At 43.4% G+C, this 22,795-nt stretch overlaps 1 protein-coding gene across 3 annotated transcripts in view; it reads right to left on the reverse strand.

The window, feature by feature from the left end:
- Positions 1-22,795, reverse strand: part of LOC115606182 (deubiquitinase DESI2-like) — a 57,516-nt gene that overhangs the window by 5,045 nt on the left and 29,676 nt on the right. Inside the window, exons 3-6 of one of the 3 annotated variants that reach the window (XM_030481644.1) lie at positions 15,602-15,674; positions 14,261-14,354; positions 13,274-13,415; positions 9,339-9,554 (exon numbers count right to left, since the gene is read on the reverse strand). In XM_030481644.1, coding sequence (XP_030337504.1) covers positions 9,339-9,554; positions 13,274-13,415; positions 14,261-14,354; positions 15,602-15,674 — 525 coding nt within the window. The remainder of the gene's footprint in view (positions 1-9,338; positions 9,555-13,273; positions 13,416-14,260; positions 14,355-15,601; positions 15,675-22,795) is intronic. The other 2 variants (XM_030481645.1, XM_030481646.1) reach the window with 2 other exon arrangements.

Below are 22,795 nucleotides of genomic sequence, written 5' to 3' on the forward strand. Positions count from 1 at the left end.
CCAGTTCCCCCTTTCAGGCAGAAGCTTCATCGAAGGCTGCATGTACTTGCAGCTTCCACTGAGCGGCACCTTGTGATAGAAAGCCAAGTCTCCCATAGCTGCAGCTGCTTCTGTGGACTCTGTGTGAGAACTGCAAATGACCTAGCTGGCATCTGCAGAGTCAAGTGGAAACAGCAGTTCAGACATCTGTGGCTGAAGCCCAACCTGCAGGAGAAATGGGAGCTGACAGTTCGGGTGCTATTTCTAGGCAACTGTCAAATCCACACTGGGATTTAAACTCATCAAGAAACAAGTAATATGGGATACAGAAGGATCCTCTGAACATCTTAAGCTGTGTCATTTTGTACTAAACAGTCCCTGGTTAAAATGTACAAACTGCCCTGGGAGCGAGGACTGCACCCCATTACTCTTCCCTCCTCTATGTGCCCTAAGAACTAGGTGTTGCTGCTCAGCAAAGCCTTAGTGCTTCCCTCTAAAGCTTTACTGTGGGCAGGGGAGCAGCCTAGCCGCTGGGAAACAGGGTTTTAAATGCCATCCAGCAATGGAAGCAGCAGTCTCCTGCCTTCTAGAGGACAATGCTATTAATGTGCTGCATTTTCTGAGGGCTTTGGGTCTATAGGCATATGCTAGACACCATCTGAGATAGTCTAACAGGCTGAGCACCTTTCAAAATAAAGTGAAGGGCTGGTTATTGTAGATCCTAAGAGAAAGCTCTCAAATATAATAGGTTCTGTGCTGTGCTGAATGGTGTAATTGAGGCAATTCAGGCTATGCACAGAAGTATAACTCAAGGCACTTAGGAGTTTTTCCTAAGTGAACCCTCCCAAAGGCACCATGTAGTGCTCCGATCCATGAAAATGAAGATGAACAGAGGCAACATTACATTCCTCAAACAATACATGCTAATTACTTCAATTCTTGTCTTCAAACCGAGCTTGAAGAGTTCAGCATTGAACATCTGCTGAACCACCCACTGCCACGTCCACTTAGCCTTGCTAGAAATATGGTGGTATCCACATGGGGCATGTATCCATTTGAGCTGCTCTACAGTATTCCCCTTGGAGTGTCTGAGAGAATGCAAAGGGCTTTTATTGGTGCCTGAGGAGTCTAACACAAATCCCAGAGCCCTTTAGGAGCAAAGCCTTTAGAGCCTAAGGGGAATCTTTACAGTGTTCACAGAAGCTGGCTCTTATAAGGCCTAGACAATATAGCGTAGATGATGCTTATCAGAATTTCAGAATAAGGCCATTAGATACAAACCAGCACATCTGCCTAGGCAAAGCTTGCAGGCTGTTCTAGGGCAGCCAAAGACCCTAAGAAGAAAGAGAAACATGGCAATGCAATGAAATATGTATTTAGACACATCTGGAATAAACCATTAAGCCATTGCACAGGGACATCTTTTTTCACCACCTTGCAAAAACTAAAGTGCTAGCATAACTAAAGGAGTTTGAGTGCATCAACAAGGAACATACTTCTAGCTCTGCATTCCTGATCAGCTGTTGCACATGGTGCATATACTGAAAATAACATACTGAAAGAGAATGGACATACAGCCTTCACAACACACCTGAAAGCATAGTCTCACCATGGTGCTAGGATCGATTGCTTGAAACAGATTTATGGTAGAAATCATCATTTTTACACAGTAACTATACTCTAGAGAATATAACTAGCCTGTGGGAATCAAGAGAATAGATGAGGTGGCACTAGGCCATGAAGCTGCATGCAGCATACATTCAGCAGAGCCAGAAACAGCCTGCATCTTGTAGAGGAGAGAGTACAGCTGAGAAACTGTAGATGAGGATGAATGAGCTCAGTGAGGCTGTAGCAACCTGAGTCAAAGGCAAGAAGGGAAAAACCTTTTAAATGAATTTAAGCAACTGCCTAAAATGTCCCCATTCTCCTATGCAATTCCTTTTTGTCCTACAGCAGGCAGGGCACTGCCACTCCTACAGGTCCTGTAGGACCTATAGGTGCTCTCCAGGACTGCAGGTGTTTCTGTCATGTAAAGCAAAAGACGCATCTGCACTGTCTGCCTGAGTCTAGCCAGGAGTGATGAAAAAGGAACACATTGAAAGGAGGGACTGATACCCACAGTCTTGCTTGCCCCTTATGATGCTAATTGGAACGCCAGTCACCTCTGTGGTCCTGTGGTAGGATAGAGTTGCCTCTATGCAAGAGTTTGCATGCAGAGGGATGCCAAGAACAGATGCGATGTAGTCTCTGGGAGTTTGACCCAGCTCTAAGTCAAATGAGACAGCTGGCCTATAGCACCTCAGCACTCCCAGCACTGTTCCAGCTTCACTGGCCAGGCCACAGCGGAGAGGCATGATGGCTGCAAATGTGACATCTTGATGAACAACATTCAGAGCTCTGAGCCCCAACAGAATTCTGAGGGGCATCGCTGATTAGTTATGTACCAACACTGGAGCATGGCAATACCCTCTTTGAGCATGAAGGTCCTTGTAACCAGCACTTATAAGTGCAGCCAGCAGCTGCAGGGTAACAAGATAGGCAGCAAGTGGCCTTGTAACATATGACCATTTTGGGAATTCAGAGTATAATTAAGTCTGGGCTTGTTTGTATTTAAAATAATGAGTCTCCCACCAAATGAATGAACAACTGCAATTAATTCGCATTATCATGATGGCATGAAGAGGAACTGCCTTCTATCAGATGCTGTTTTGAGACCATTGGCTGAGAGCAGCTGTTGCCTAATAGGGTCTTCTTTTCAAGTGTTATGAAACGCTGAACATGTCCAGGCCAACCCACATCAAGAGCATCTGTTTTTTTCCTGAATGGCTAACCAAGAAAACCCTGTGTTTCAGTCTCAAGCCTTGTTCCCTACTATTAGGAAACAGCAGGTTACTACGGAGGGAAGTAAAATCAGAAAAGACAATACAAGAACTCATAGGAACAGGGAAAGACCTTCTTCTGTTTGGCAGTGTTGGCAGGACTCCTAAACAAAAGGTTCCAGTCTCAAGGGTCTATCAACACACTTAAACTCCTGACACTTTTCCTTTATCAACAGGCAGTGGTGAAAAGGACAGGGATTTTCCTTGCTGTCTTCATCTATGGAAAGGAGGCATCTGTTCTCAGCCTTTTGCACACACAAAGGCTCAAAGGTCCCATGATGGTGTGTCTAGACATGAATTCCCCAGATAGTGTGAACCAACTTAGCTCCAAGGTATTATGCTTATTTATAACAGATAAGGAAACTGGGGGTTTGGTTTGGTAAGACAGATACAGAAATCAGATAAAATAAAATAGATGGTTAATCTTTTGGGCTGGATGGATCACATTAATGGGAAAACCTAAAACAAGTGCAGAGGCACACGTGGCAAAACCAACCCTTTCTAAAAAAATAAATGAAATTATATGCTAAGAACTTGCCATTTAGGGGCGGCTGATTTCGGTTTAAATTACTTGCCATCTCCTACTATTCCCCTGCACAAGTGGATAGATAAGGGAAAGAAAATGCACTGAGAGCTGGAAGATGCTTGTAAGAGTTATCCCACTAATCATTTTTGTTGGGCTAGGGGACTCATTCAGAATAGCAAAGCTAGAAAGTTTAACAATGGAAAAAGAAGTTTACACTTTTGTAGCAGCTGTCATTCTAAGTACTTACCAAATTCTTTATAGTTTTCAACTAGCATACAAACTACATCTAGAAAAATCATTTAACCAATGCAGAGAAGTCACATCTGGAATGCAATGTAGCAGTTTATTAACTGCATGCAGTCAAAATTGTGCACACATGCAGAAACAACAGAAAAAAATTACATCCATCTGAAACCATGAGGATAAATTTATGGGTGCGGGATGTCGTTATTAATAAGCTTCTTCTAAACGTACATGGCAGTAAAAAAACAGAAAACAAACACAGCCTGCTCCCCATAGAGCTAACAACATTCAAAGGCTGCTGTAATGAAGCAAGTCTTTCCATCAGCTCCAGTGAGGAGTGGCTCAGGTGCCAGGAAATAAAGCTTTTCTAATGTTCTTTCATGTCCTGTGGTTGTTTGTTTGCTTGTTCCTTCATTTCCTTCTCTCTCTTCTGTCTGTTGGGAGCATTTTGCCCCCCGCCATTAACAGAAACGCATGTAGGCTTTTATGCAACAAAACACCTATCTCCTCCTCCACAACAAAGGCAACTGTAAAGCAATCATTGACTAAGGAAAACATGAATATTACTTGTCTACTTAGGATCTGCTGAGGACTGGTTTATTATAAAGCAAAAGCTTTTGCACTTTTGACTGTGACTTAAATGCCACCTGAAGCTCCTTTCTCTGGTGTTTAATCCTTTCTCTCTGATAGCTTTCAGGCTAAGGAGAGCTTCCTAGTTTTTAATAATATTTTGATGAGAACTTAATGTGCCTGGGGATGGACCCAAAAAGCTTTAGGCTTGAATTATTCACTGGCAGAAAAAAATGCCCTCATTTGGTCCTTGATTCAGCAAACCCACCTTTTCCAGAGAATTTGCTGAAAGTCAAGCTCCTCTATGGAAAGCAGGATTCTGATGTGTTTGTTACATGCTGTCAGCTTTGCCTTGGCTGCAAAAGGATGGGTAAATAGCCAGAGAAAAGAATATGTGCTGACTACCATCTCCTGTCACTTCAACACAACTCTGCACCCTCTACCAGTAAAGTAAGATCCCTCTGTTTACCAAAGCTTCAACCATGCTGACAAAGGACAACCAAGACAGCCACACTATCAGGGAACTATACATCAGGCATAGCTCTAAAGCCAATCACAGAGATATCTTATGCTGCTATTCAGTCATGAGATGTATGTATTTCCTGCTGTTACACTGACATGCAATGACAAAGCCCCTCTCTGCTACTATCAATAGGACAAATCTTTACCAGTAATACAAAGAAAAGGGGAAAGAAGCCCTAGCATCCAGCCTAGAGGTGATCTGCATGCAAGCAAGATCATTGCGAGATCATCCCCTGAGTCCCAAGGAGATTCAGATTGTGTGGCTTCACGAAGCATTTCCATCCCATCTGGCATGAAGGTTTAATATCACTGTGGTGTCAGCATCAATAGTGGGCACGCTAGGTGCCTACTTCAGTCCTCTGTAACCATCAAGTTGCAGGATTCACTGTGCAGACTCCATCTGTAATCATTGAGGTAATTCCTATTGGAGACCATCCTTTTAGGCTGATTTGAGAGAGTCCTACTGACTTCAGGAGACTGGGAACTATTTACCACCCAGGCTGAGCATTGCAGTCCTGCAGCTCTGAGACTTTGGCTGCAAAGCATTCGATTGTGATAGGGTCCATAATCCCTGCCCTGTAGGAGCCGGCCTCATCTAGGATGCTAATGGATTTTCCAAGGCTGACCTAAACCACTCAGATGCTTAGGAGACCTTCTTTCCTGTGTCAACAAAGAGTGAGCCAAGCTCATTTCATTAACCTCCAGCTGCGTTTTCCAAGGCCCATTCAGCCCAAGAATAAGACTCTCAGTTCCCCAAAATATTTTTCTCTCTCTGGAAACTTCTGCAAATTCTACAACTTCAAAATGAGCTTCTAAAACCACAAGCACACAGATTCTGATTTAGGCCTCTCTCTTCTCATGCTGAAATGTGTTATTTCCCTGTTTATGTAAATAATTAAATTAGGACAGTTCCCACAGGAGAGGCTGAGTGTCTCCCTCAGAACATCTTGTAGCTGATATTCAGGGGGATTTTTCATGGAATCACAGGATGGTTTGGGTTGGAAGGGGCCTTAAAGCTCATCCAGTTCCAACCCCCTGTCACAGGGGCAGGGACACCTTCCACTAGACCAGGTTGCTCCAAGCCCCGTCCAACCCGGCCTTAAACACTGCCAGGGATGGGGCAGCCACAGCTTCTCTGGGCACCCTGTTCCAGCGCCTCACCACCCTCACAGGGAAGAACTTCTTCCTAATATCTAATCTAACTCTACACTCTTTCAGCTTAAAGCCATTCCCCCCCTGTGCTGTCACTACATACTCTTGTAAAAAATTTGCTGAAATATAGGAGAAAAGGTAAATAAAGCTTTAGTCCAGCTTGCTCTCCCACACCTCAGGAAGCTTCTCTCTATCCAGGAAGCTCTCAGTTAGTTACAAGTGGGTATGTCTCACCCACTAGAAGTTCTGTTTGAACCCACAAAATGCCCTAGCAAAAGTTTTAATAAAACTATCAGATCCCTCTAAAAGGCTCTGCTTTTGATGACTTGGTTTACTCCAAAAATTCTAGTTCAACGCTAAGAATTAGTTAAAATTTTAGCCATTTATCCAGATGGCATCTCTGAGCATTCTCCCCTGGATCTAATCCTTTGGATCAAGAAATCCTGAGCAATAGGGGAACAGATCCTTTAATATTTAAAGGAATAAAGGGGTGAGAAGGATCAGTGGGTGCAAAAGGAGGCTGGATAATGAGATACCAATCTGTTTTCCTGAATGGTTTTTAATTCCTCAAATCCAAATGACCTTAAAGAGCCTTCTGAAGAATGGTCACATGGATGTGAACTATGCATACTAACTTCACAATTGGTTCTAGTCTTCAATAGAACCAATTGTCTTTCTCTTATATGCAGAGAAATCTGGGTATAAGAGAAAGACATGGTAATTTCGGAAGCAAATAAGAATATTTAACTGTGCTTTATCATCCCTCAGTCATGTGGCCAAATTCTGCTTTCATTGATGCTGGGGGAATTTGTACCAGATTACTCAGGTGTTTCTGAGCCAGGTTTGTCCTGAGGGCTAATGCAGGTTCTCTGACCACACTCTTAAAGACACAAACAGGTCCTACTAACACAGGCTCAGCCTTCTTCTGCCTGCCTTCTTTTACTTTTTAAAGGGAAAAAAATAAAATTTAAAAAAAAAAAAAGGTAGTTTTAGACCAAGACAGATAAATAACTCCAGCTGGGAAACTGCTACAAAGTATCAAAACCCTGTGTATTTTCTGGTCCTTAGATAAATTACACATATAAATCAGAAAGAAATCACTCCCTTTCGAGAAGAGGGAGAAAAGACATAAAAGACTAAGATCTTCTGTCACTGCTGTTCTCAGGTAAAGTTCCAATATAAACAATTTTTAAGGTAAATCAAATCAATGCCTCTCAATTAATTTCCTAATTATGAAGATCAACTTCATATCTTATTAAAAGGGTCCATAAGATCCACTGATTTTGTTACTGTTCCACCACTGATATGACTACTGGGGAGTAAAAGGGACTATCTTCCCTGGTGCTAAGAAACCACACGTCTTCGCTAATTATATGTCATATGTCCTATAGCAAGGTGCTGAAGAGTTTCCTTAAATAGGGATCATTCCAGTTGCTTGGCAGTAATCACATTGTCGAAAGGAGGAATGGTTTCCTTGAGTCATTCCACTTATCTTCCAGTTCTGGTGCTGATTCAAAACTGTTTTCTCCCTTCCCGTGGTGGTTTGCCCTTTTCTGAGACATGCTGTAGCAACTGTCATCACTCTGGTAAGAACAGAGCTCCATAGCTTATCTTAGACAGGAAACTTCAGAAGCACAGAAAATTGCTGGTGGGAAGTCAAATGAGTCATCTTCTGTTTGTGAATGGGCTAAGCAGCAAAAGCTTTTTTGGAGTCTTTAAGCTGCAGTGACATGGTGTGATCCTTATACTCAACACTGAGACATCGCCAGACTGGAGAAGAACCTCAGAGCAGATAACCTTCACCCTCCCTCTGGTCATCTAGTTACTACTGTCTTCTCCAAAGAAGCTGCCCTCAGGCACTGTACACTCACCATAAGGCTACACATCAAGCAGGGCTCCTATTCTTACATGCCCGCGTCTGAACCCATGGCAGCCAACCTTCCACCTTTACGTGTGTTTGGGGAACAAGCCAATTATGCTTTTGCCTTGTCTAGTATCTGCCTTCCACAGTCCAAATCATATTGCAGACTTGCAGGGCAGTGATGAGCCATGCTCTCACATTGAAAAGAACCCTCTGACAGCAATTTCACAATTCCCTGTGAAATGCACCTACCCTTATCTATGCCCAAAGAACAGTCTTGGTGACAAAGTGTGCAACTGCATATGTGTCTTGGCACCTCATGGCATCCTTCCTTGTGGCCCACTGCTGCAATGACAAGTGCTCCTGCAAAGCAGTGGCATGGTTGGGACCTCAAACCTGCAGGTCTCTGCAGGGGAACTTAGAGCCCAGGAATGACTTTGAGTTTGGCTTTTTCCTGAAACCACAGATTGTCTTTCTCTTCCTTTATGTCTGCTTTACAGCAATTTGTAACTTCTGTCATTTTGCTATCTCACATGTCCTTGTTCTGAAAAATCAGGAAATTCAACAAATCACATTATGGAAAGAACTATTTTATCCTTTCTTTTTGTTTTGAAAGGTTTTTCTAATGTTGATCTGCCAAAGTTTAAATATCCTCTTTCATCAGCCAGAGCAACTCAAAGAACAAATGTTTTGCAATTCCTTGAAGGGCCATTTGAATGTATTGCTGTAAGTATACATGGGGGATTGTTAAGAACATAGTGACTTAACAACAGATGATCAAACAGATGGGCTTTACCCAATATTGACGTGGTCCTAACTGAATTCCCCACGCATGCATAACCTCATAAGAATGATAGAATCTCCGTGTTGTGAGCCAGCAGTATTACCTGCCTGGAGTACCGACATGCAGAAAGGCACATAACCTCAGAACAGGATGGGAAGTTTGGGCTCTGATGCTGATGGCCTGACTGACTTTTCTTTGTGGAAATTGTGAGCATAAGTCTCTCCAAAATGATTACCCATCCTCCTGGACAGTTTCTTCAGAGACTGTGGTACTGATACTACTTGATTTTGGGCACTATCAACACAAGCAATGTGAAAGGAATAAGGTTCTTTTAGGCAAATCTGTAATCCTGGTTTGATGAACCTCTGCATTTTAACCCACAAACAATTTAAATGATTTATAAATATAGGTACCATGGGACCATGTTGCAGGAGTCAGAGTGGCTAAGGCAACCCTAACCAGATTTTCACTGCTTAGATCAAGCTCCCCTCACTTTCCCACACTGATGCAGATGGTGAGGGTAAAGGGATACCACAAAGGGGTATTAAGTGTTGTGTGTACCAACCTTGAATTGAAGCTGGGCAAATGCACAGGGAGTGCATCCAGTTTCTTTCTCATGACTATTCAGTAGGAAATCCTGTCCTGCTTTACATCAGAACTTCCTTCAAAACTAAAATGGCGTGTGGGATTTACTAGGCAGAGACTTAGGCTCTGTGTTAGTTCTTCACTTCTTAAATAACCCAAAGTTCCCTGATGAAGAATTTCTCAGGAAATCCACAGGAGAGACTACTGATCATGCAGCACGTTCACTGAATCACTTACTGAGAAGGCTGCCATGAAATGGCATTGGAGAAGATGAAGTCTGAACTGCTGCTGCTGAAACCAGGGCATTCTCTGTTTTCTTCCCACAGGAGCTGCTTTGTGAGTAGACCCAGCTAAAGCCTCTTTGATCCAGTAGCTGCATGTTAGAAGTCCATAGGGAACTGGCAAAGCGGGGAGAGATCTAAGTCTTGAGCAAGTATGAATATGCTTGGCAATCTGCGGTAGGGAGTAAGGAAAATTCAGAGCTAAGTGCCACTGAGGAAGTAACAAAACCCCTTGCAGCTTACAAGTGAACATGGGCAGGAGGACCAGAGGACTCAGAAGAGGTGTATGGCATTGTAGGGAGATGCTCAGTGTCATAGCAGTACACAATTAAGCTGCAATTGCACTGCAAAAGGAGTTTTTCCAGAGGTATATAACAGGTCAAAGGCATACCCAGTGGTTAAGTGGAGCTTATCTGCCTGTGCTGGACAGGTAGTCCAGGGATTTTTCAAGATGCATGGCCAAATGTCAGTCATGATTATAGGCCTGGACATGCCCCTAACCATCAGCAGTCAGCCTTTTAAAAGTAACAGTTATGAGTCATTATGGTAAGACCTGAGGCATCACTGTATTAAACAGGAATTTGAGAGAAAAATCATTCATAAACAGATGTAGACGGACAATTTCTGAATAGATGTTCTATTTGGTGAGAAAACGCTGGTAAAGGACAAGAAAACGAAATTTTGAAAATAAAGCATGACTCCTGTGGCTTCAGCAACCCTTCTGAGGATGGGGAACCTCACTTACAGGTCCTGGCAGTTGGACATGCAGCCATTGTCTCAGAGTGTGACCCCAAGAAAGCTGATTTGGGAGGGCGAGCCAGCCTTATACCTCCTTCCCATTCCCCCTGCAGAATCATGACCTCAGCCAGCAGGACACAAGGCTGCATCTGCCCTCAGTCCATATGACCAGATGGTATTCTCCCAACCCATGGCCCAGCCACTGGGGCAACATCTGTAGGGATACTAATTTGCAAGCCCACAGTCAGATGAGGAAATTAAGGCGGCCAAACACAGCTACCACATGGCCATAGAGCCAAATCTCAAGACCTGCCAGACAGACCTGTGTAAACACGTTAACTCATACATTGCCACATGTTTATAAAGCTCTAGCTCCAGTTTGCATGCTGATACAGAACAAGACAAGCCATAAACCAGCTAATTAACCTTGGCAGATAAGAGACCTGTCACCAAAAGATTTCAGATCCCTTTTTGAAGGAAGGAAATAACCCAGCATATGAGGGGGGATACTTTGGCACAGAGCAGGGATGTGACTTGCCTGGCATTACCTAGGAGGCTCAGAACAACCATCTCCTGAACTCACCACAATTGCTTATGCCCATGAGCACAAAAGGCCTAAAGGACTGTAGGGAGCAGGGGTGGTCATTCCCTTTCATGCTAAAAATTAGCCTCCACCCCGCCCCTCTCTGTAGTGAAAGGGCTTTGTGGCACCGATAGCATCATCTTTCAGCTCGGCTGCAGCAACAGGAAGACTGAGAATTTATACTCACTTAAAATCCCCGGATGCTTTTTGTGTGGCTGGAGTTAAATCCTAGTTCCAGTAAGCAATTTTATTCTAGTTGAACAATATTTCTACGTCTTTTAATTCTTTGAATACATTTTCCAGTTTCCTGTCTCTTACTGCCACATAACACAGCTATGCATAAATAGATGCTAGTTATCATTATTGCTGCTTCACAGACGAAGAGCCTGAAGGAAAGGGCAATACAAACACTAACCAGATTCATCACAGAATTCATTTTAGGGCACAAATATCAGTTTTGTTTTCTGCCTTCTATGGTGACACATATCTATGCAGTCTTGAGAGCCAATCATCATGTAGCTAGCACATTCTGCGTGCTATAGGGCTGCACCTTATAGCTCTACATGGTAGGGCTTGAAGCTCCCTTTTTGGTTTAGTTTTAATGGAAATTACAGCAAGAAAAAGAAAAAAAAAAGACACTAAAGCTGTAAAGCTAAGCAAGTATTCAGATGTTGAATAGAAACTTTCATTGCTTTCAAGTTCTGTCTCAAGAGATTTCAGGCAGTCTTTCCTCAAAGAGATCAGAAGTATCCCAAGATAAGCTGTGCTACCTCTCACTCAGCTCCAAAATGCAGTGATTGCCAAATCATTCTCTTTACCAGAAGTGATGGAGGCATCTGTCTTAAGGCAGCCACGTGTATTTCTCATGTTACTGACTGAAGAACATTGAATGGCTGGGACTTTTGCTTAGTGTCTTAAGACCAGCTATTTCTTTAAGAATTTCAACTCCCATTTTCTGTATCTTGATGCTAGAGACCATACAGGGCCTTCTGCCTCTGGGCCTGAAGAGCACCTCCTCTGGGTTTGCATTTGTAATACTTTAAAGAGGGGCAATAAACACAGGTATATGTGAAGAGCAACAACCAAAATAATTCTGCTTGCCTATGAAGGGTTTATTTAAACTGACCTGAATTCTGAGTAAATTCTGCTCCTGGGAGAACTAGCCATTTAGGCTTTTGTTTTATTATCTGGATAGGTTATAGGGCAGTGAATGAGCACACAGAATCCACCAAGAAAGCTCTTGCAGGAAAACTTAACCCCAAACTCCACTCCTGTTAAGATGTTCATTGAAGGCATATTGAAACCAAAATTTAAAATACCTTAGCATTTTTTTATCAAGATCTCTTATTTGACTTGTGTTTGGAAGGTTGGATAAGGAAGGGGCACTGAAGGGTTCACTGATAATGAAGCAGCAGAATCAAGGAAGGATGACTTTGAGCTTATGGCTTGGACATGAGAGAAAAATTTATGTATCAAAGTATGTGAAATAATGACCTTATTTCACTGCTGCAGGAAAGGGGGAAAAGGAGGGAGTTAGCGTTTGCTAATAATCACACAGCTTTCTCCTGGGTTTCCTTCATAATTTTTGAAGATCCCATTTTCTGTCATAGTAATTTGATTATCTAACAACAAAACAGTAGTGTGGCTAACATGGATTTGATCACTGTATCACTTCAAACTTCATCCTCTGTTTGTACCAATACGATTCCTTCCTGCTTACTTTTATTGGCTAACATTACTTTTATTTGCTAACATTTACAAGAAAGAACTCAGTCATTTTCTCTTTCTGTAATTAGCAAGGATGAAACTAACAGGGAACTGTTTTTCCTAAGAGTCTAAGCAGGTCTCTTGTAAATGAAATCCTGGTTCTTGGATTCACTAGGAATTTTCTTACAAAATCATACAGTATTTTTTCTACAGAATCTCATCTCACTCAGGATCCGTGATGGGCCTGTTTGGGGATGAATGGACACTTGTGGCAAAAGAGGTTGTTGGCATAGGACTTTTGTCCCATATTATGAAGAAAGGTGAGAGATGTATAATGAATGAGGATGAGGACTCTAGAAAGAGAAATGAAAGTTTCACTATTAAAGCAGGTGAACTCTATTGTGAAGAATTATATTCTTTCCTTGTGTTTGCCATAAACACCTATCGGAAAGCACAGAAACAGTTTTTATGGAAGGTCACTTCCATTTTGCGCTTTTCTTTTCTTGGAATTAGGTCAAGATCCTGAATTCAGATTTACACAAGTGCTGAATATTCACACCTTAATTGAAACACACTTTAAACATCTCATCTGGGGGGTAAGGAGGAAGGCAGCTTCCTCCAAAAATAATCAGATATTTGGGAATTGAAAATCAATTATCCCAAATTAGCAGATAGTTGGGATAAATTTGTGCTTCTCTGTGCCTCAATTCTTTCTGAAAAGAAACTCCTAATTTACCACAGAGTGTAGACCAAACATGTGATAAACCTGCAGCAGGCTGTGCTGACCCAGTTCCCTTTTTATGAGCACTACTACAGATCTGAAGCGGGAAAATACACAATGACAACAAGATAACTGTGCCCACCTCAGCCAGAGCAGCAGAGAAGTGATTACAGTTCTTGTGCATCAGGTGGTACGCGTTTCCCTTGTACTCCTTGCCCAGCTCTTCCATAATCTTATCCACATCCTCTTCTGTGAAGTCTGTGGTGCCCAAGGCAATGGATTCTCTAGTTAAAAACAAAACACACAACAGGAAACATGGAAAGATACAGTGAAGAGAGTGATACATATCCAGGGAGAAGGAAATAATCAGACATTGGGAAGAGAACAGGCTTAAAACATGAACATGCATATGTGGGGTTATCAGAGACTTTCACTAACAAAATGCCACAGTAATATCCCCAGCTTATCCACAAAGCAGGTTACAGCACAGGCAACAGCCCTGAAAGCTTCCTGCTCACCACCAGGGAAGTCTCAGCTCTGGGGGTCTTATCCCACTCTGCCCATTATCCCACAACAGAAGTTTCTAGTAGGACAGAGGAGATGTTTCTTTCATGATTGAGAGGGTTTCCATGAGGTGGGCCAGGAAGGAGAAGACTGAAAACTTGATGCAGAAACCTACTGCTTCTCCCAATATTCACTCAGTAGTGCTTGTTCTTCTAAAAGTCTCCAGTGACCCTCAATGTAGACTGGCAGTTTGGGAAGGTCAAGCCCCATCTGCCATGGGCAGTTCCATGACCCACAGCCCCACAGCCCGAGCACCTTGAAGTACACATTAATGCAGCATTCTATCAGACTCCTCTAGCAGCTGGTCTGTCCCATGTAACAGAGCAGCAATAAACACAAGAGATGACTTCTGGTACTTTGTACAGCATCCACAAACAGGTGATACTCATTTTTTCCACCTGCAAAATCTCTCCAGGGCTGCCTTTGAACCAGGAGCACATGAAGGATGTAGTGACAGTGCTTGTGAGGAAATAGAAAGGCAGACCCAAAGGATAGTACTTTCCCTGCTCCCCCTGCACCGATGGCTACTGGGGGCAGAGAGGAAGATGTAGAAAAGGGCCCTTACTTGAACTTAAAGGTCTCGCCAAGTTCTACCGCACTGCCAGGTGTGATCTCAAAAATCCCACTGAAAGGGTAGGGATGCCCTCCATAGGCAAACTCTGACAAGGAAAGAAACAGACTGTGAGTAATTGAATGAATGCAATGTCAGGAAAAAGTCTATGGCAGCTGTCTGCACAGCTCAGCATCAGCACCAGGGCTGGGCTATTGCAAAAATCTGTTTCAGCCAGACTCTGAAAGCCATTTTCTGTGTCTGGTTACCTATCGGCCTGAGGATGCCCTCACAGCCATGCTCTGTGCTAACACTACTGCTTTCCCAAAGTGCCAGGAAAACTCTGAGAGTCTGTCTCTGTACCCATCCAGGTGGCTTCCTCTCAGTGGGAAGTTCTGTGGTGGAGGCATCTAGATAAACTATGAGAGGCTGTCAGTGGTGTTACTGAGCTGGAAGAAGTCTTCTCTAGAGTAGGGAGAAAACAAATCTTCTTCCAGAGGGATTTACAGGCAGTGAGTGGGAATTCTTTGCAGAAAGCCAAGCTGAGCACTCAGCATGCAGGTCAAGCCACAAGATCCTTCCATGTCATACAGGCAATCTTGCATAGCCTGTGAAAGGTGCTGTGCTCAAGATGGAACATGGCACCCCAGGGGTTTTGTCTACTGCAGAACACTGGCTGAAAATACCATGAGTAGCCTGAGTCAATCCCATTTAATGCTGAAGAAAGAAAGGGAAAATCTGTGATGCTGGTCTGCCCTTCACTGCGCTACAGCTGTTTTCCCAGATCCCTTGACTGCACCTTTTGCACCTCTATCACCTCCAACCCTAGCCAGACCATTTCAAAAGCCTTACAAGACAATTTCTTTTCCTTGTAACTCTGCTGTTTTCAAAGAACAGTTTCCAAGATTTCCAGACCATAGACATTCATAAACAATTACTGCAAAACAAATATACCCTAACAGGAAATTAGCACAAGCACACATATGCAGGTCTCAGGACAACCACTGATCCACTTCTCTTCCTCCTCCCCTGTTTCCCCATTCTCTCTTCCTCTCCTTCACTGCAGAACAGCTTTCTAACATTGCTTGGCCCTTCCTGTCTGCCATCCTGTTACATACCTGCACAACTACAGAGGCTGCAATTACATGGTGAAAATATGAAGGGCTACATGGTTCATGACAGAACTGCTCAAGTTCCTGCTGGATTCCACAACAGACTCTAAAAAGAGAACTGGCCGAGCTTTTCATTCCTCAAAACATTCCTTGCCAAAAGCTGTACATTTGGGGTGCCTTCCATATCAGACTAACTACAGTTGTCACCATGTTCTGCAGGTACTGGAAAGAAAATACTTCATACCTCTGCCGTAGATCTCGATGCCAGAGTGGAAGACACCAATCCCCAAGGTGGAGGTGTATTCATTTATCCAGTACTACAGCAAGAGAAAAGCCACATTTGGAAGCATTAGTGCAAAAGAAACACATAACGGTGGTGTAGGGTACATCCCCCATCTCCCGTCCTCAGAGCAACTTCTTTTAAGGAGAAGAGTGATTTTGAAATTATCTTGAGAGAAACAAATCGAGTCTCCTTATAGGCCAACAGAAGTGGGCACTGTGCTTATGCAGTTGGCTGGGATTAGGTCTCCAAAAAATGCTCATCTAATCCTTTCCATGTAAAGCATTAACCTGTATTAGGATATAACTGGACCTCAGCGCCATTTAGTAATTATCTTGGTGACTACTTTATAGGGGAAAAAAAAAAAAAAAAGAAACTCAGAGCATGTTAATCAACATTTTGCTCAGAGGCACCATATACTATCAAGAGACAAGAGCTTGCTGCTCCCAAATTAGGTCCAAGGTGACCACAACTTCACCCGAGTCAAAGACAAGTTTTCCAGAGGAGCTGTTAAATGACTTCATTGCTCTGGTCAGAGTCCAGCACTTCCCCATTACATTAAGAGAAGAATAATACAGCAGTCTGGTGCTTGCATGTGATGCTTCTCCACCAAGCATTGCTCAGGGCCTGTTTCCACCATACCACGGAGGGCAGTGCAGACACCCAAACAAGTCCCAGCTAAGCTAATTCTGGAGCAGGAAGCCATACAGCCATGCCAGGGTAGTGCTGCACTGGAGATAATTAGCCCTGCTCAGCACCAGTATTTATTAGGTCAGCTGCAGAGCTGTGCTGCTACAGAAATGATGGTTTCAGGCACTGAGTGGAAAATGCCCATGCCTGGTATATTTACAGTTCACTTAGGGCTACTCTGCAGTGAAGATGCATCTCCAGTAACTCAGAGCTACTAAATTCTTACTTTAATCAAGCACTGCAGGGGAAATTAGTGTTATTCACTTGTCCCTGTACAAGGACATGACAGGTTCATTAAGCTAAAATTCTCTTTTGGGTCTGATAGCTGCTTCTGGTGGAGCCAGAATAAGGTGTAGCTCCCCTGGTGTCTGGCATCACTGAGCTGCCATGGTGTGAGTTAGAACCCCTCTTCTGTCAGGTAACCAGAGGTCTGGCATACTCTATCTACTCTGCCCACACTGCTTCCTTATGAAATTTTGATGACTGCAGTAGCTCTGCATATCACCTGGAAATACTTTCTGTGAGACCACTGCTACTGTTAAAAACCACAATAGCTCTCATATGAAAAGTACAGTCCCAAGCCTGATATAATGTATAGCCAGTCTTGATACCTTAAACCATGTCTCCAAAAATCCCTGCCTCTGGCAGCACAGCAGTTCCCTTTCCCTTCAGAAGACACTGCAATGCTTCTTGTTCTTTAGCGTGTTTTAGTACCACAAATGTTGTATTACTGCACGAGAGCAGCAAACAACCTGACCCCAGCTGGACCCCTGCCCATTGCTCTCTTCAGACCTTGTATAACCTGTATTTACTTTTTCATTTGAGTTATGCAAACTCCTGTTTTTAGGATACATCAGAACATTGGACTGGAGGTAGGTCAGGTAGCTCTCAACCTCTGTCAGCTGAAACAGTGCATTAGCAATGAACCCTCTGTTGAACACCATGCCTGGTATTTAGGGACATGATGTGCCCTTGCCTTCTGCTGCCCTTCTCCACAGTTCTCTGCTGCAGGAATACCCCTGCACTTATTGGGGAAGAAGATGATACAGAGGTGGAGGCTGCATACAGAAGCCCATATGACACCAGCCACATCTGCTGAGGAGACCAAAGCCTATCTCCCAGGGACACATAGCCCTCAGTTCAATTCTTTGCTCTCCCAAATCTCATGGGTTAATTCCTCAGATAGATAGTCTCAGATAGCCTCAGTAAGCTTCAGAGAAACATTGGTTTCTAGAGTCCCACTGTAACAACTCCCACAGGATATGGTAAGTAGGTTGTCTTCTTCCCTCAGGCTGAGCTATTGTCTCACAGCAACAATACAAGCACAACATGCCCAGGTCATGCCAGCTGCTTTACTTAGAGGAGTAACTAATAGGGAAACTTTAAATTAGATTTGCTCTTGCCAGTTATCAAAGTCAGGGCTATCTAACCTGCAGAGGCTAATCTACATCAGGCTTTCTATTTCAAACAAGAAAGTTAAACTGAAAGCCGCTTTCAACTATAGCTTTTTCTTCTTCCATGTGAAAGTTTATGTTGGATCCAAACAATAAATAAGCAAACAAGCAGGAAATAAAAACCCCAAACTCCTCTCCTTGATTAACATGTTAGAGTAATGCATTGAGACCTCATCACCTCATGCATGCAGAGCACTGTCAGATCACAAGCCCTCCCTGTCCTGCAACCACTCTTGTTCCCAGCACCAAGCCACAGCCCCCAAAACCCACCGTGCCCAACTCCTGGAGGCAAGAGCCAAGCTGCAGGGCAGTTCTGAAAACACAGGTGATGGGGAGGCTCCACCAGAGATAAAGGAGAGAGGAGCAGAAATGTTTCTCTGGCTGATGTCAGATGTTGCAGGATTACAACTGTCACATGGACATTTCTGTATTTAAATGGTATATTTTCTAGTATGAATTCCTTTGATGAACTATTATGGACTAAACTGCAACAACCTCAGCCGTATCTGAACTTGAACTGAAGCTATACTGGTTTAGTACTTTCTTTGAAATAACCTCAATAACACAAGGCTGTTACTGAAGCGCGATCTGATTTGCATCTTGGTTCTATTGATATGATATTGATATGATCTATTAGGAAGACCAAAATGCAAAGCAACTCTGAATCATGGCTGCTACTGTCCTCATCTCACCCTTGTCTCCAGGGTGCTGCAGAATCTGCCTCCAGTGTGTGACTGAACACGCAGTGAATGCCTCATGGCACTTTGGCACAGCCCACGGCTTGTCTCGGGAGGAAGCTATGCTTAGAGTGAACATGTCAGTCACTAGCTGAGCTGGAAGAGAGAATCCAAGCCAGATTTGAAACCAGGTTTGTACACACATGCACAAGCTGGCCTCATTTTCCAAGGGGTTTGCAATTCTGAGCATAAGAACAGCAGCAGCAGTCAGCAAATAACTCATCTCTGGAGTAAATGGGCTATTGCTTAGATTAAAAACAAAAATCTGCACCCTGTTCTGTCAGATGAAAGAGACTGGGTATTAAATACAGCAGTATTTTAAAGAGAGTTGTGATTCATGCCTGCACTGCATACTGCCTGCAAAATCATGCTGTAAACCCTACACAGAGGGACTTGGAGCATTCTGTCTCATTTCCATCTTCAACAGAGACACAGAACAGCTTAGAAGTGAAGAGATGCAGGGAGGAAAGCTAACCAGACTGTAGCTGTTTCACAAAAGCAGCAGATAGCTCAGGACACAAAATCCAAACCCAGAGAGGAAGGAATCTCTTCACATTTACAGTTCGCAGTGTATCAGTTCAGAGCTTTTAATGCAGTTCCCTGATGAAGTAGAAAATTATTTTTTCCAGTTTTATTCAAGTCTTTCCTTATTTCCTGTTGGTCTGGTTTAGAGATTAGAATATCTGGTACGATAATTCATATTCTGGGAGATAGTCCGAGTGAGTTGTTGTGTTATTCACTTCATTTATCCATCTTTCACACAGAGGTAGACTTGAAAGCCTCACCGGGACAGTGAACCATGCCCTAACTTTCCAGAAAGGAAAGAAACTAAACAGCTTCATTATATTGATACATAGTCTGGTAGGTCTAGGATGGAGAAGCAGATGACATGATACTAACAGATTGTGTCATCCCAGGACTTTTCAGAGCAGGAGTTCCTGGGAACTCCTTCCAGAAACAGGTTTCCAGGTAGAAGAGGCCCATCCATGTAACCATTAACTTCTACCATCAATTAATAGCATACTGTAACATTGAAGTTGCTGTCACAAACTTTCTCTTTACCATCCTACTTCAGACCATTATTTCCCATGGTGTGACACCAAAATGGGTTATGCTTCAATGTGCAGAGTAGCTTAACTAACCAGCTCTTGTCTCCAGCTCCCTAGGTGGCTGGAGACAAGACCACCTCTGTATCTCTGATATTAAGCAACACATTAAGCAATATTCCATTTATCACCCCAGTACAGACTGGATGTTCCACTCCACCAGGTTCATCCATTACCGAAGAGACGCTAACCCATCCTTTCTTATGATTTGTATGAACATACAGAAAAGAAATCCACCAGGAGCTACTAAATAAATCTGGTTTCAGCAAATAAATGAAAACTCTGAGTACTCAGTGTTGTAGATCCTTGACACATTCTTCTACTCTTCACTAGGTACCACACAATCATCATCTGAACCAGGATGCAAGGCTAGATAAAGCTTTGCTCTGATTTAGTCTGGTTATGTGGACATCGGAGCAACCAGACTAAATCAGAGCAAAGCTTTATCTAGCCTTGCATCCTGGTTCAGATGATGATTGTGTGGTCTGTATCCTAGACTTGTATCCTGGTCTTTGAACAAGACACCTTTGCCAAGGATGGGTGCAGATGATGAATGAGTAACTAACTTAACCATATCTCCTCTGAAAGCACCATCTGTGTATGTAGGAATACTTCCTTTTCCCTATGATTCCACTGGCAAAGCTTTGCTTCTAGGAGGAAGGAAAAAAAAAAAACAGTAAAGAAGGATGAGATACAGATGATATTCTGACATTCCTAGAGAGCAAGGAGCATGTCAAGAGACTGAAGGAAATGGCCAAATCACCTCATCCTCTGCTAGTCTTCACGGAGCACTCCTGCCAACACAAGTCCAGTGTCTGCCCTACCACCTGGGCTTGATTTTGATGCTTTCCTCTTTGTGGGCCAAGTCACACACTGTAACACCAAGCTCTCCTTTGCAGAGATGCGTCCTCTCTGTAGGATGTGGGAGCTGGCTCACTGCAGAAGATACCCTTAGCTCAACAAATGCAGGGAGAAGACACCCAGGGCGCCAGCTGCTAACCAGTGTGCTGCCTAAAAGGTGTAAACTGGCAAGGAACATTTCTTCACACCTCTGCCTTTACACACTGCATAAAGTCTTTTCCCAGAGGCTTTGTCCTGGGCTTAGCAGTGCTTGGCCACTGTAGTCAACTTACTCAGGCAGCCTCATGAAAACATGCAGAAGAGTGTGTGTGCTAATAAATGCACTGATGAGTCTTACCTCAAAGACCAAGAGAATCCTCTGTGATGTTAAAGCTCAACACAAAAGCCAGTATTTTAAAGGCAACATCAGATTGATGCAGGAGATGAGCCAGGGAACATCAAAGTAATATTTCAGCTTTATTTTCTGAGATGCGTTGATCCAGATGTGAAATACAAGAGCACATCACTCCAGGAAACCAGTGAGTAAAATACCAGCCCTGTATCGTCAGAAACTTCAGAAGAGTTTCAGTTAAGGGTTTTGGGGTGGGGTGCTTTTTTCATTTTTCTCATTTTTTCAGTTTTTTCATTTTTGTAAACCAAGATCCAGAACCTTGGGCCCACAGAGGTGGAAGGAGAGAGCCCAAGACAGATCACAGGCTTTATTCTCTGAGTAATGCTTGCAGGGGTGAAGAAGCATTACCTCAGCTACAGACACACAGGACAGGAGGCTTCCTGCAGGTCTTTGCCAAGGCACTTCAGCCATATTGTAGTACTGCTCGCTTATGTTCCACAGCCCTAGGCATGCACACAGTTCTGCTGATGTGTCTCAGTCTTTCTGCTGTTCACCCCTTCTGGCCTGGAGCTCCAGTAATAAAACCTCACTATCATATGGGATGACATCAAATTATACAGCATGGCAGCTATTAGTAAGGTTTCTTTAGCAATTGGATGAGACCCAAGCTCATTTTAGTGTGACCTGTGTCTCTTACACTCAGTTCTCCAGAGGTCCAAGGCTTGTTTATTCACCAAGCCTAAAACGCTATTTTCCTAATATACTATGAACACAGACTAAGCAGGAAAGGATTTAAATGCATGTGGGCAGAACAGCAACTAAAAAAGAGGCTTAACAGAGTATTGAGAAGTGATGACACAGATTTGTCTTTGCTACTTCATACCTGGGAAAAGCTATCTTGTGCGTCCTTGCTCCAGCACATGCTGAATGTGACTCTTCCTAGCTGGAGAATCACCTCCTGTGTCAGGTCCTCTTCGCTGCTGGCAAAAGCTATCAATCTGCAAGTCATGGAGCACGGTGTGACAGCTCATCAGGTCACTCCAAATCCAATTAGCCAAAAGCACACTCTTTAATCAGGTATGCTAGTTTTCCCTTAAAATGCCAGATAGTGTCAAAGAAACAAAATACTGCAGTAAGCAGGTCTCTGTTTACAAGCAGGCTCAGCCTCTGTTGCAATAGGCTATAACTTGCAAGTCTCAAGAAAAACAGTTCCCAGAGTATGCCCTGTTTACAAACCCAACTGGCAGAACTGATCAAAGCTTGAGGAACTACAGGTTTTCTTCCAGGAGAGCATCCAAGTACTGATAAATCTACAGCTTCAATGCAGCCAGAGAGCTACAAGGACCCCACTCAAGGACCCCACTTCAGGCTTGGACCGGGACACGAGAACAGACATCTGAGGAGCAGAGTCACGTTACAGAAAGAAGAAAAAGACAAGGCATCTCTTGGCAACTGACTGCTGTGCTGCATTTTGAATGGAAGGAGCTTCTGCTGAGGATAGTTCTCAACCCTTCAGGTTAATACACTGTAATAGACCGTAATTTCCTGGGAAATGACATAACTTCCACTGCTGAACATATTTCCTCATGCAAACTCAAAAACGCTGAGAGACACAAGGCAAGATGCTCAATTGCTCTCTTGAGAGGAACGACAGGCCAAGCCTCTGTAGGATTGCAACAGCCAACTCTGTCTCAGCAGCTCTTCCATCTCAGCCAGGTTCTGCTCTGCAAAGGATCTTTTCCTCTCAGGTTGGGCTAAAATACATTCCTTAGCTGTCTCTTCAGGAGGAATTTCTTTGGAGGTTGCTATGGCTTTTCAGACATAATATGCTTCTGAATTGCCTGATGCATGAGCCAACACTAAAATCTTTGCAATCATGAAGCATAAAGAGCTTATTTCAGTGGCTTCTAAAATGCTGTATGTGGATTAAAAACTGATGCTGCTGAGGGAGAGTTGGAAATCTACTTATGCTTCAATGC

Source organism: Strigops habroptila, chromosome 4 (genome assembly GCF_004027225.2).
Source record: "Strigops habroptila isolate Jane chromosome 4, bStrHab1.2.pri, whole genome shotgun sequence".
Classification (NCBI taxonomy): domain Eukaryota; kingdom Metazoa; phylum Chordata; class Aves; order Psittaciformes; family Psittacidae; genus Strigops; species Strigops habroptila.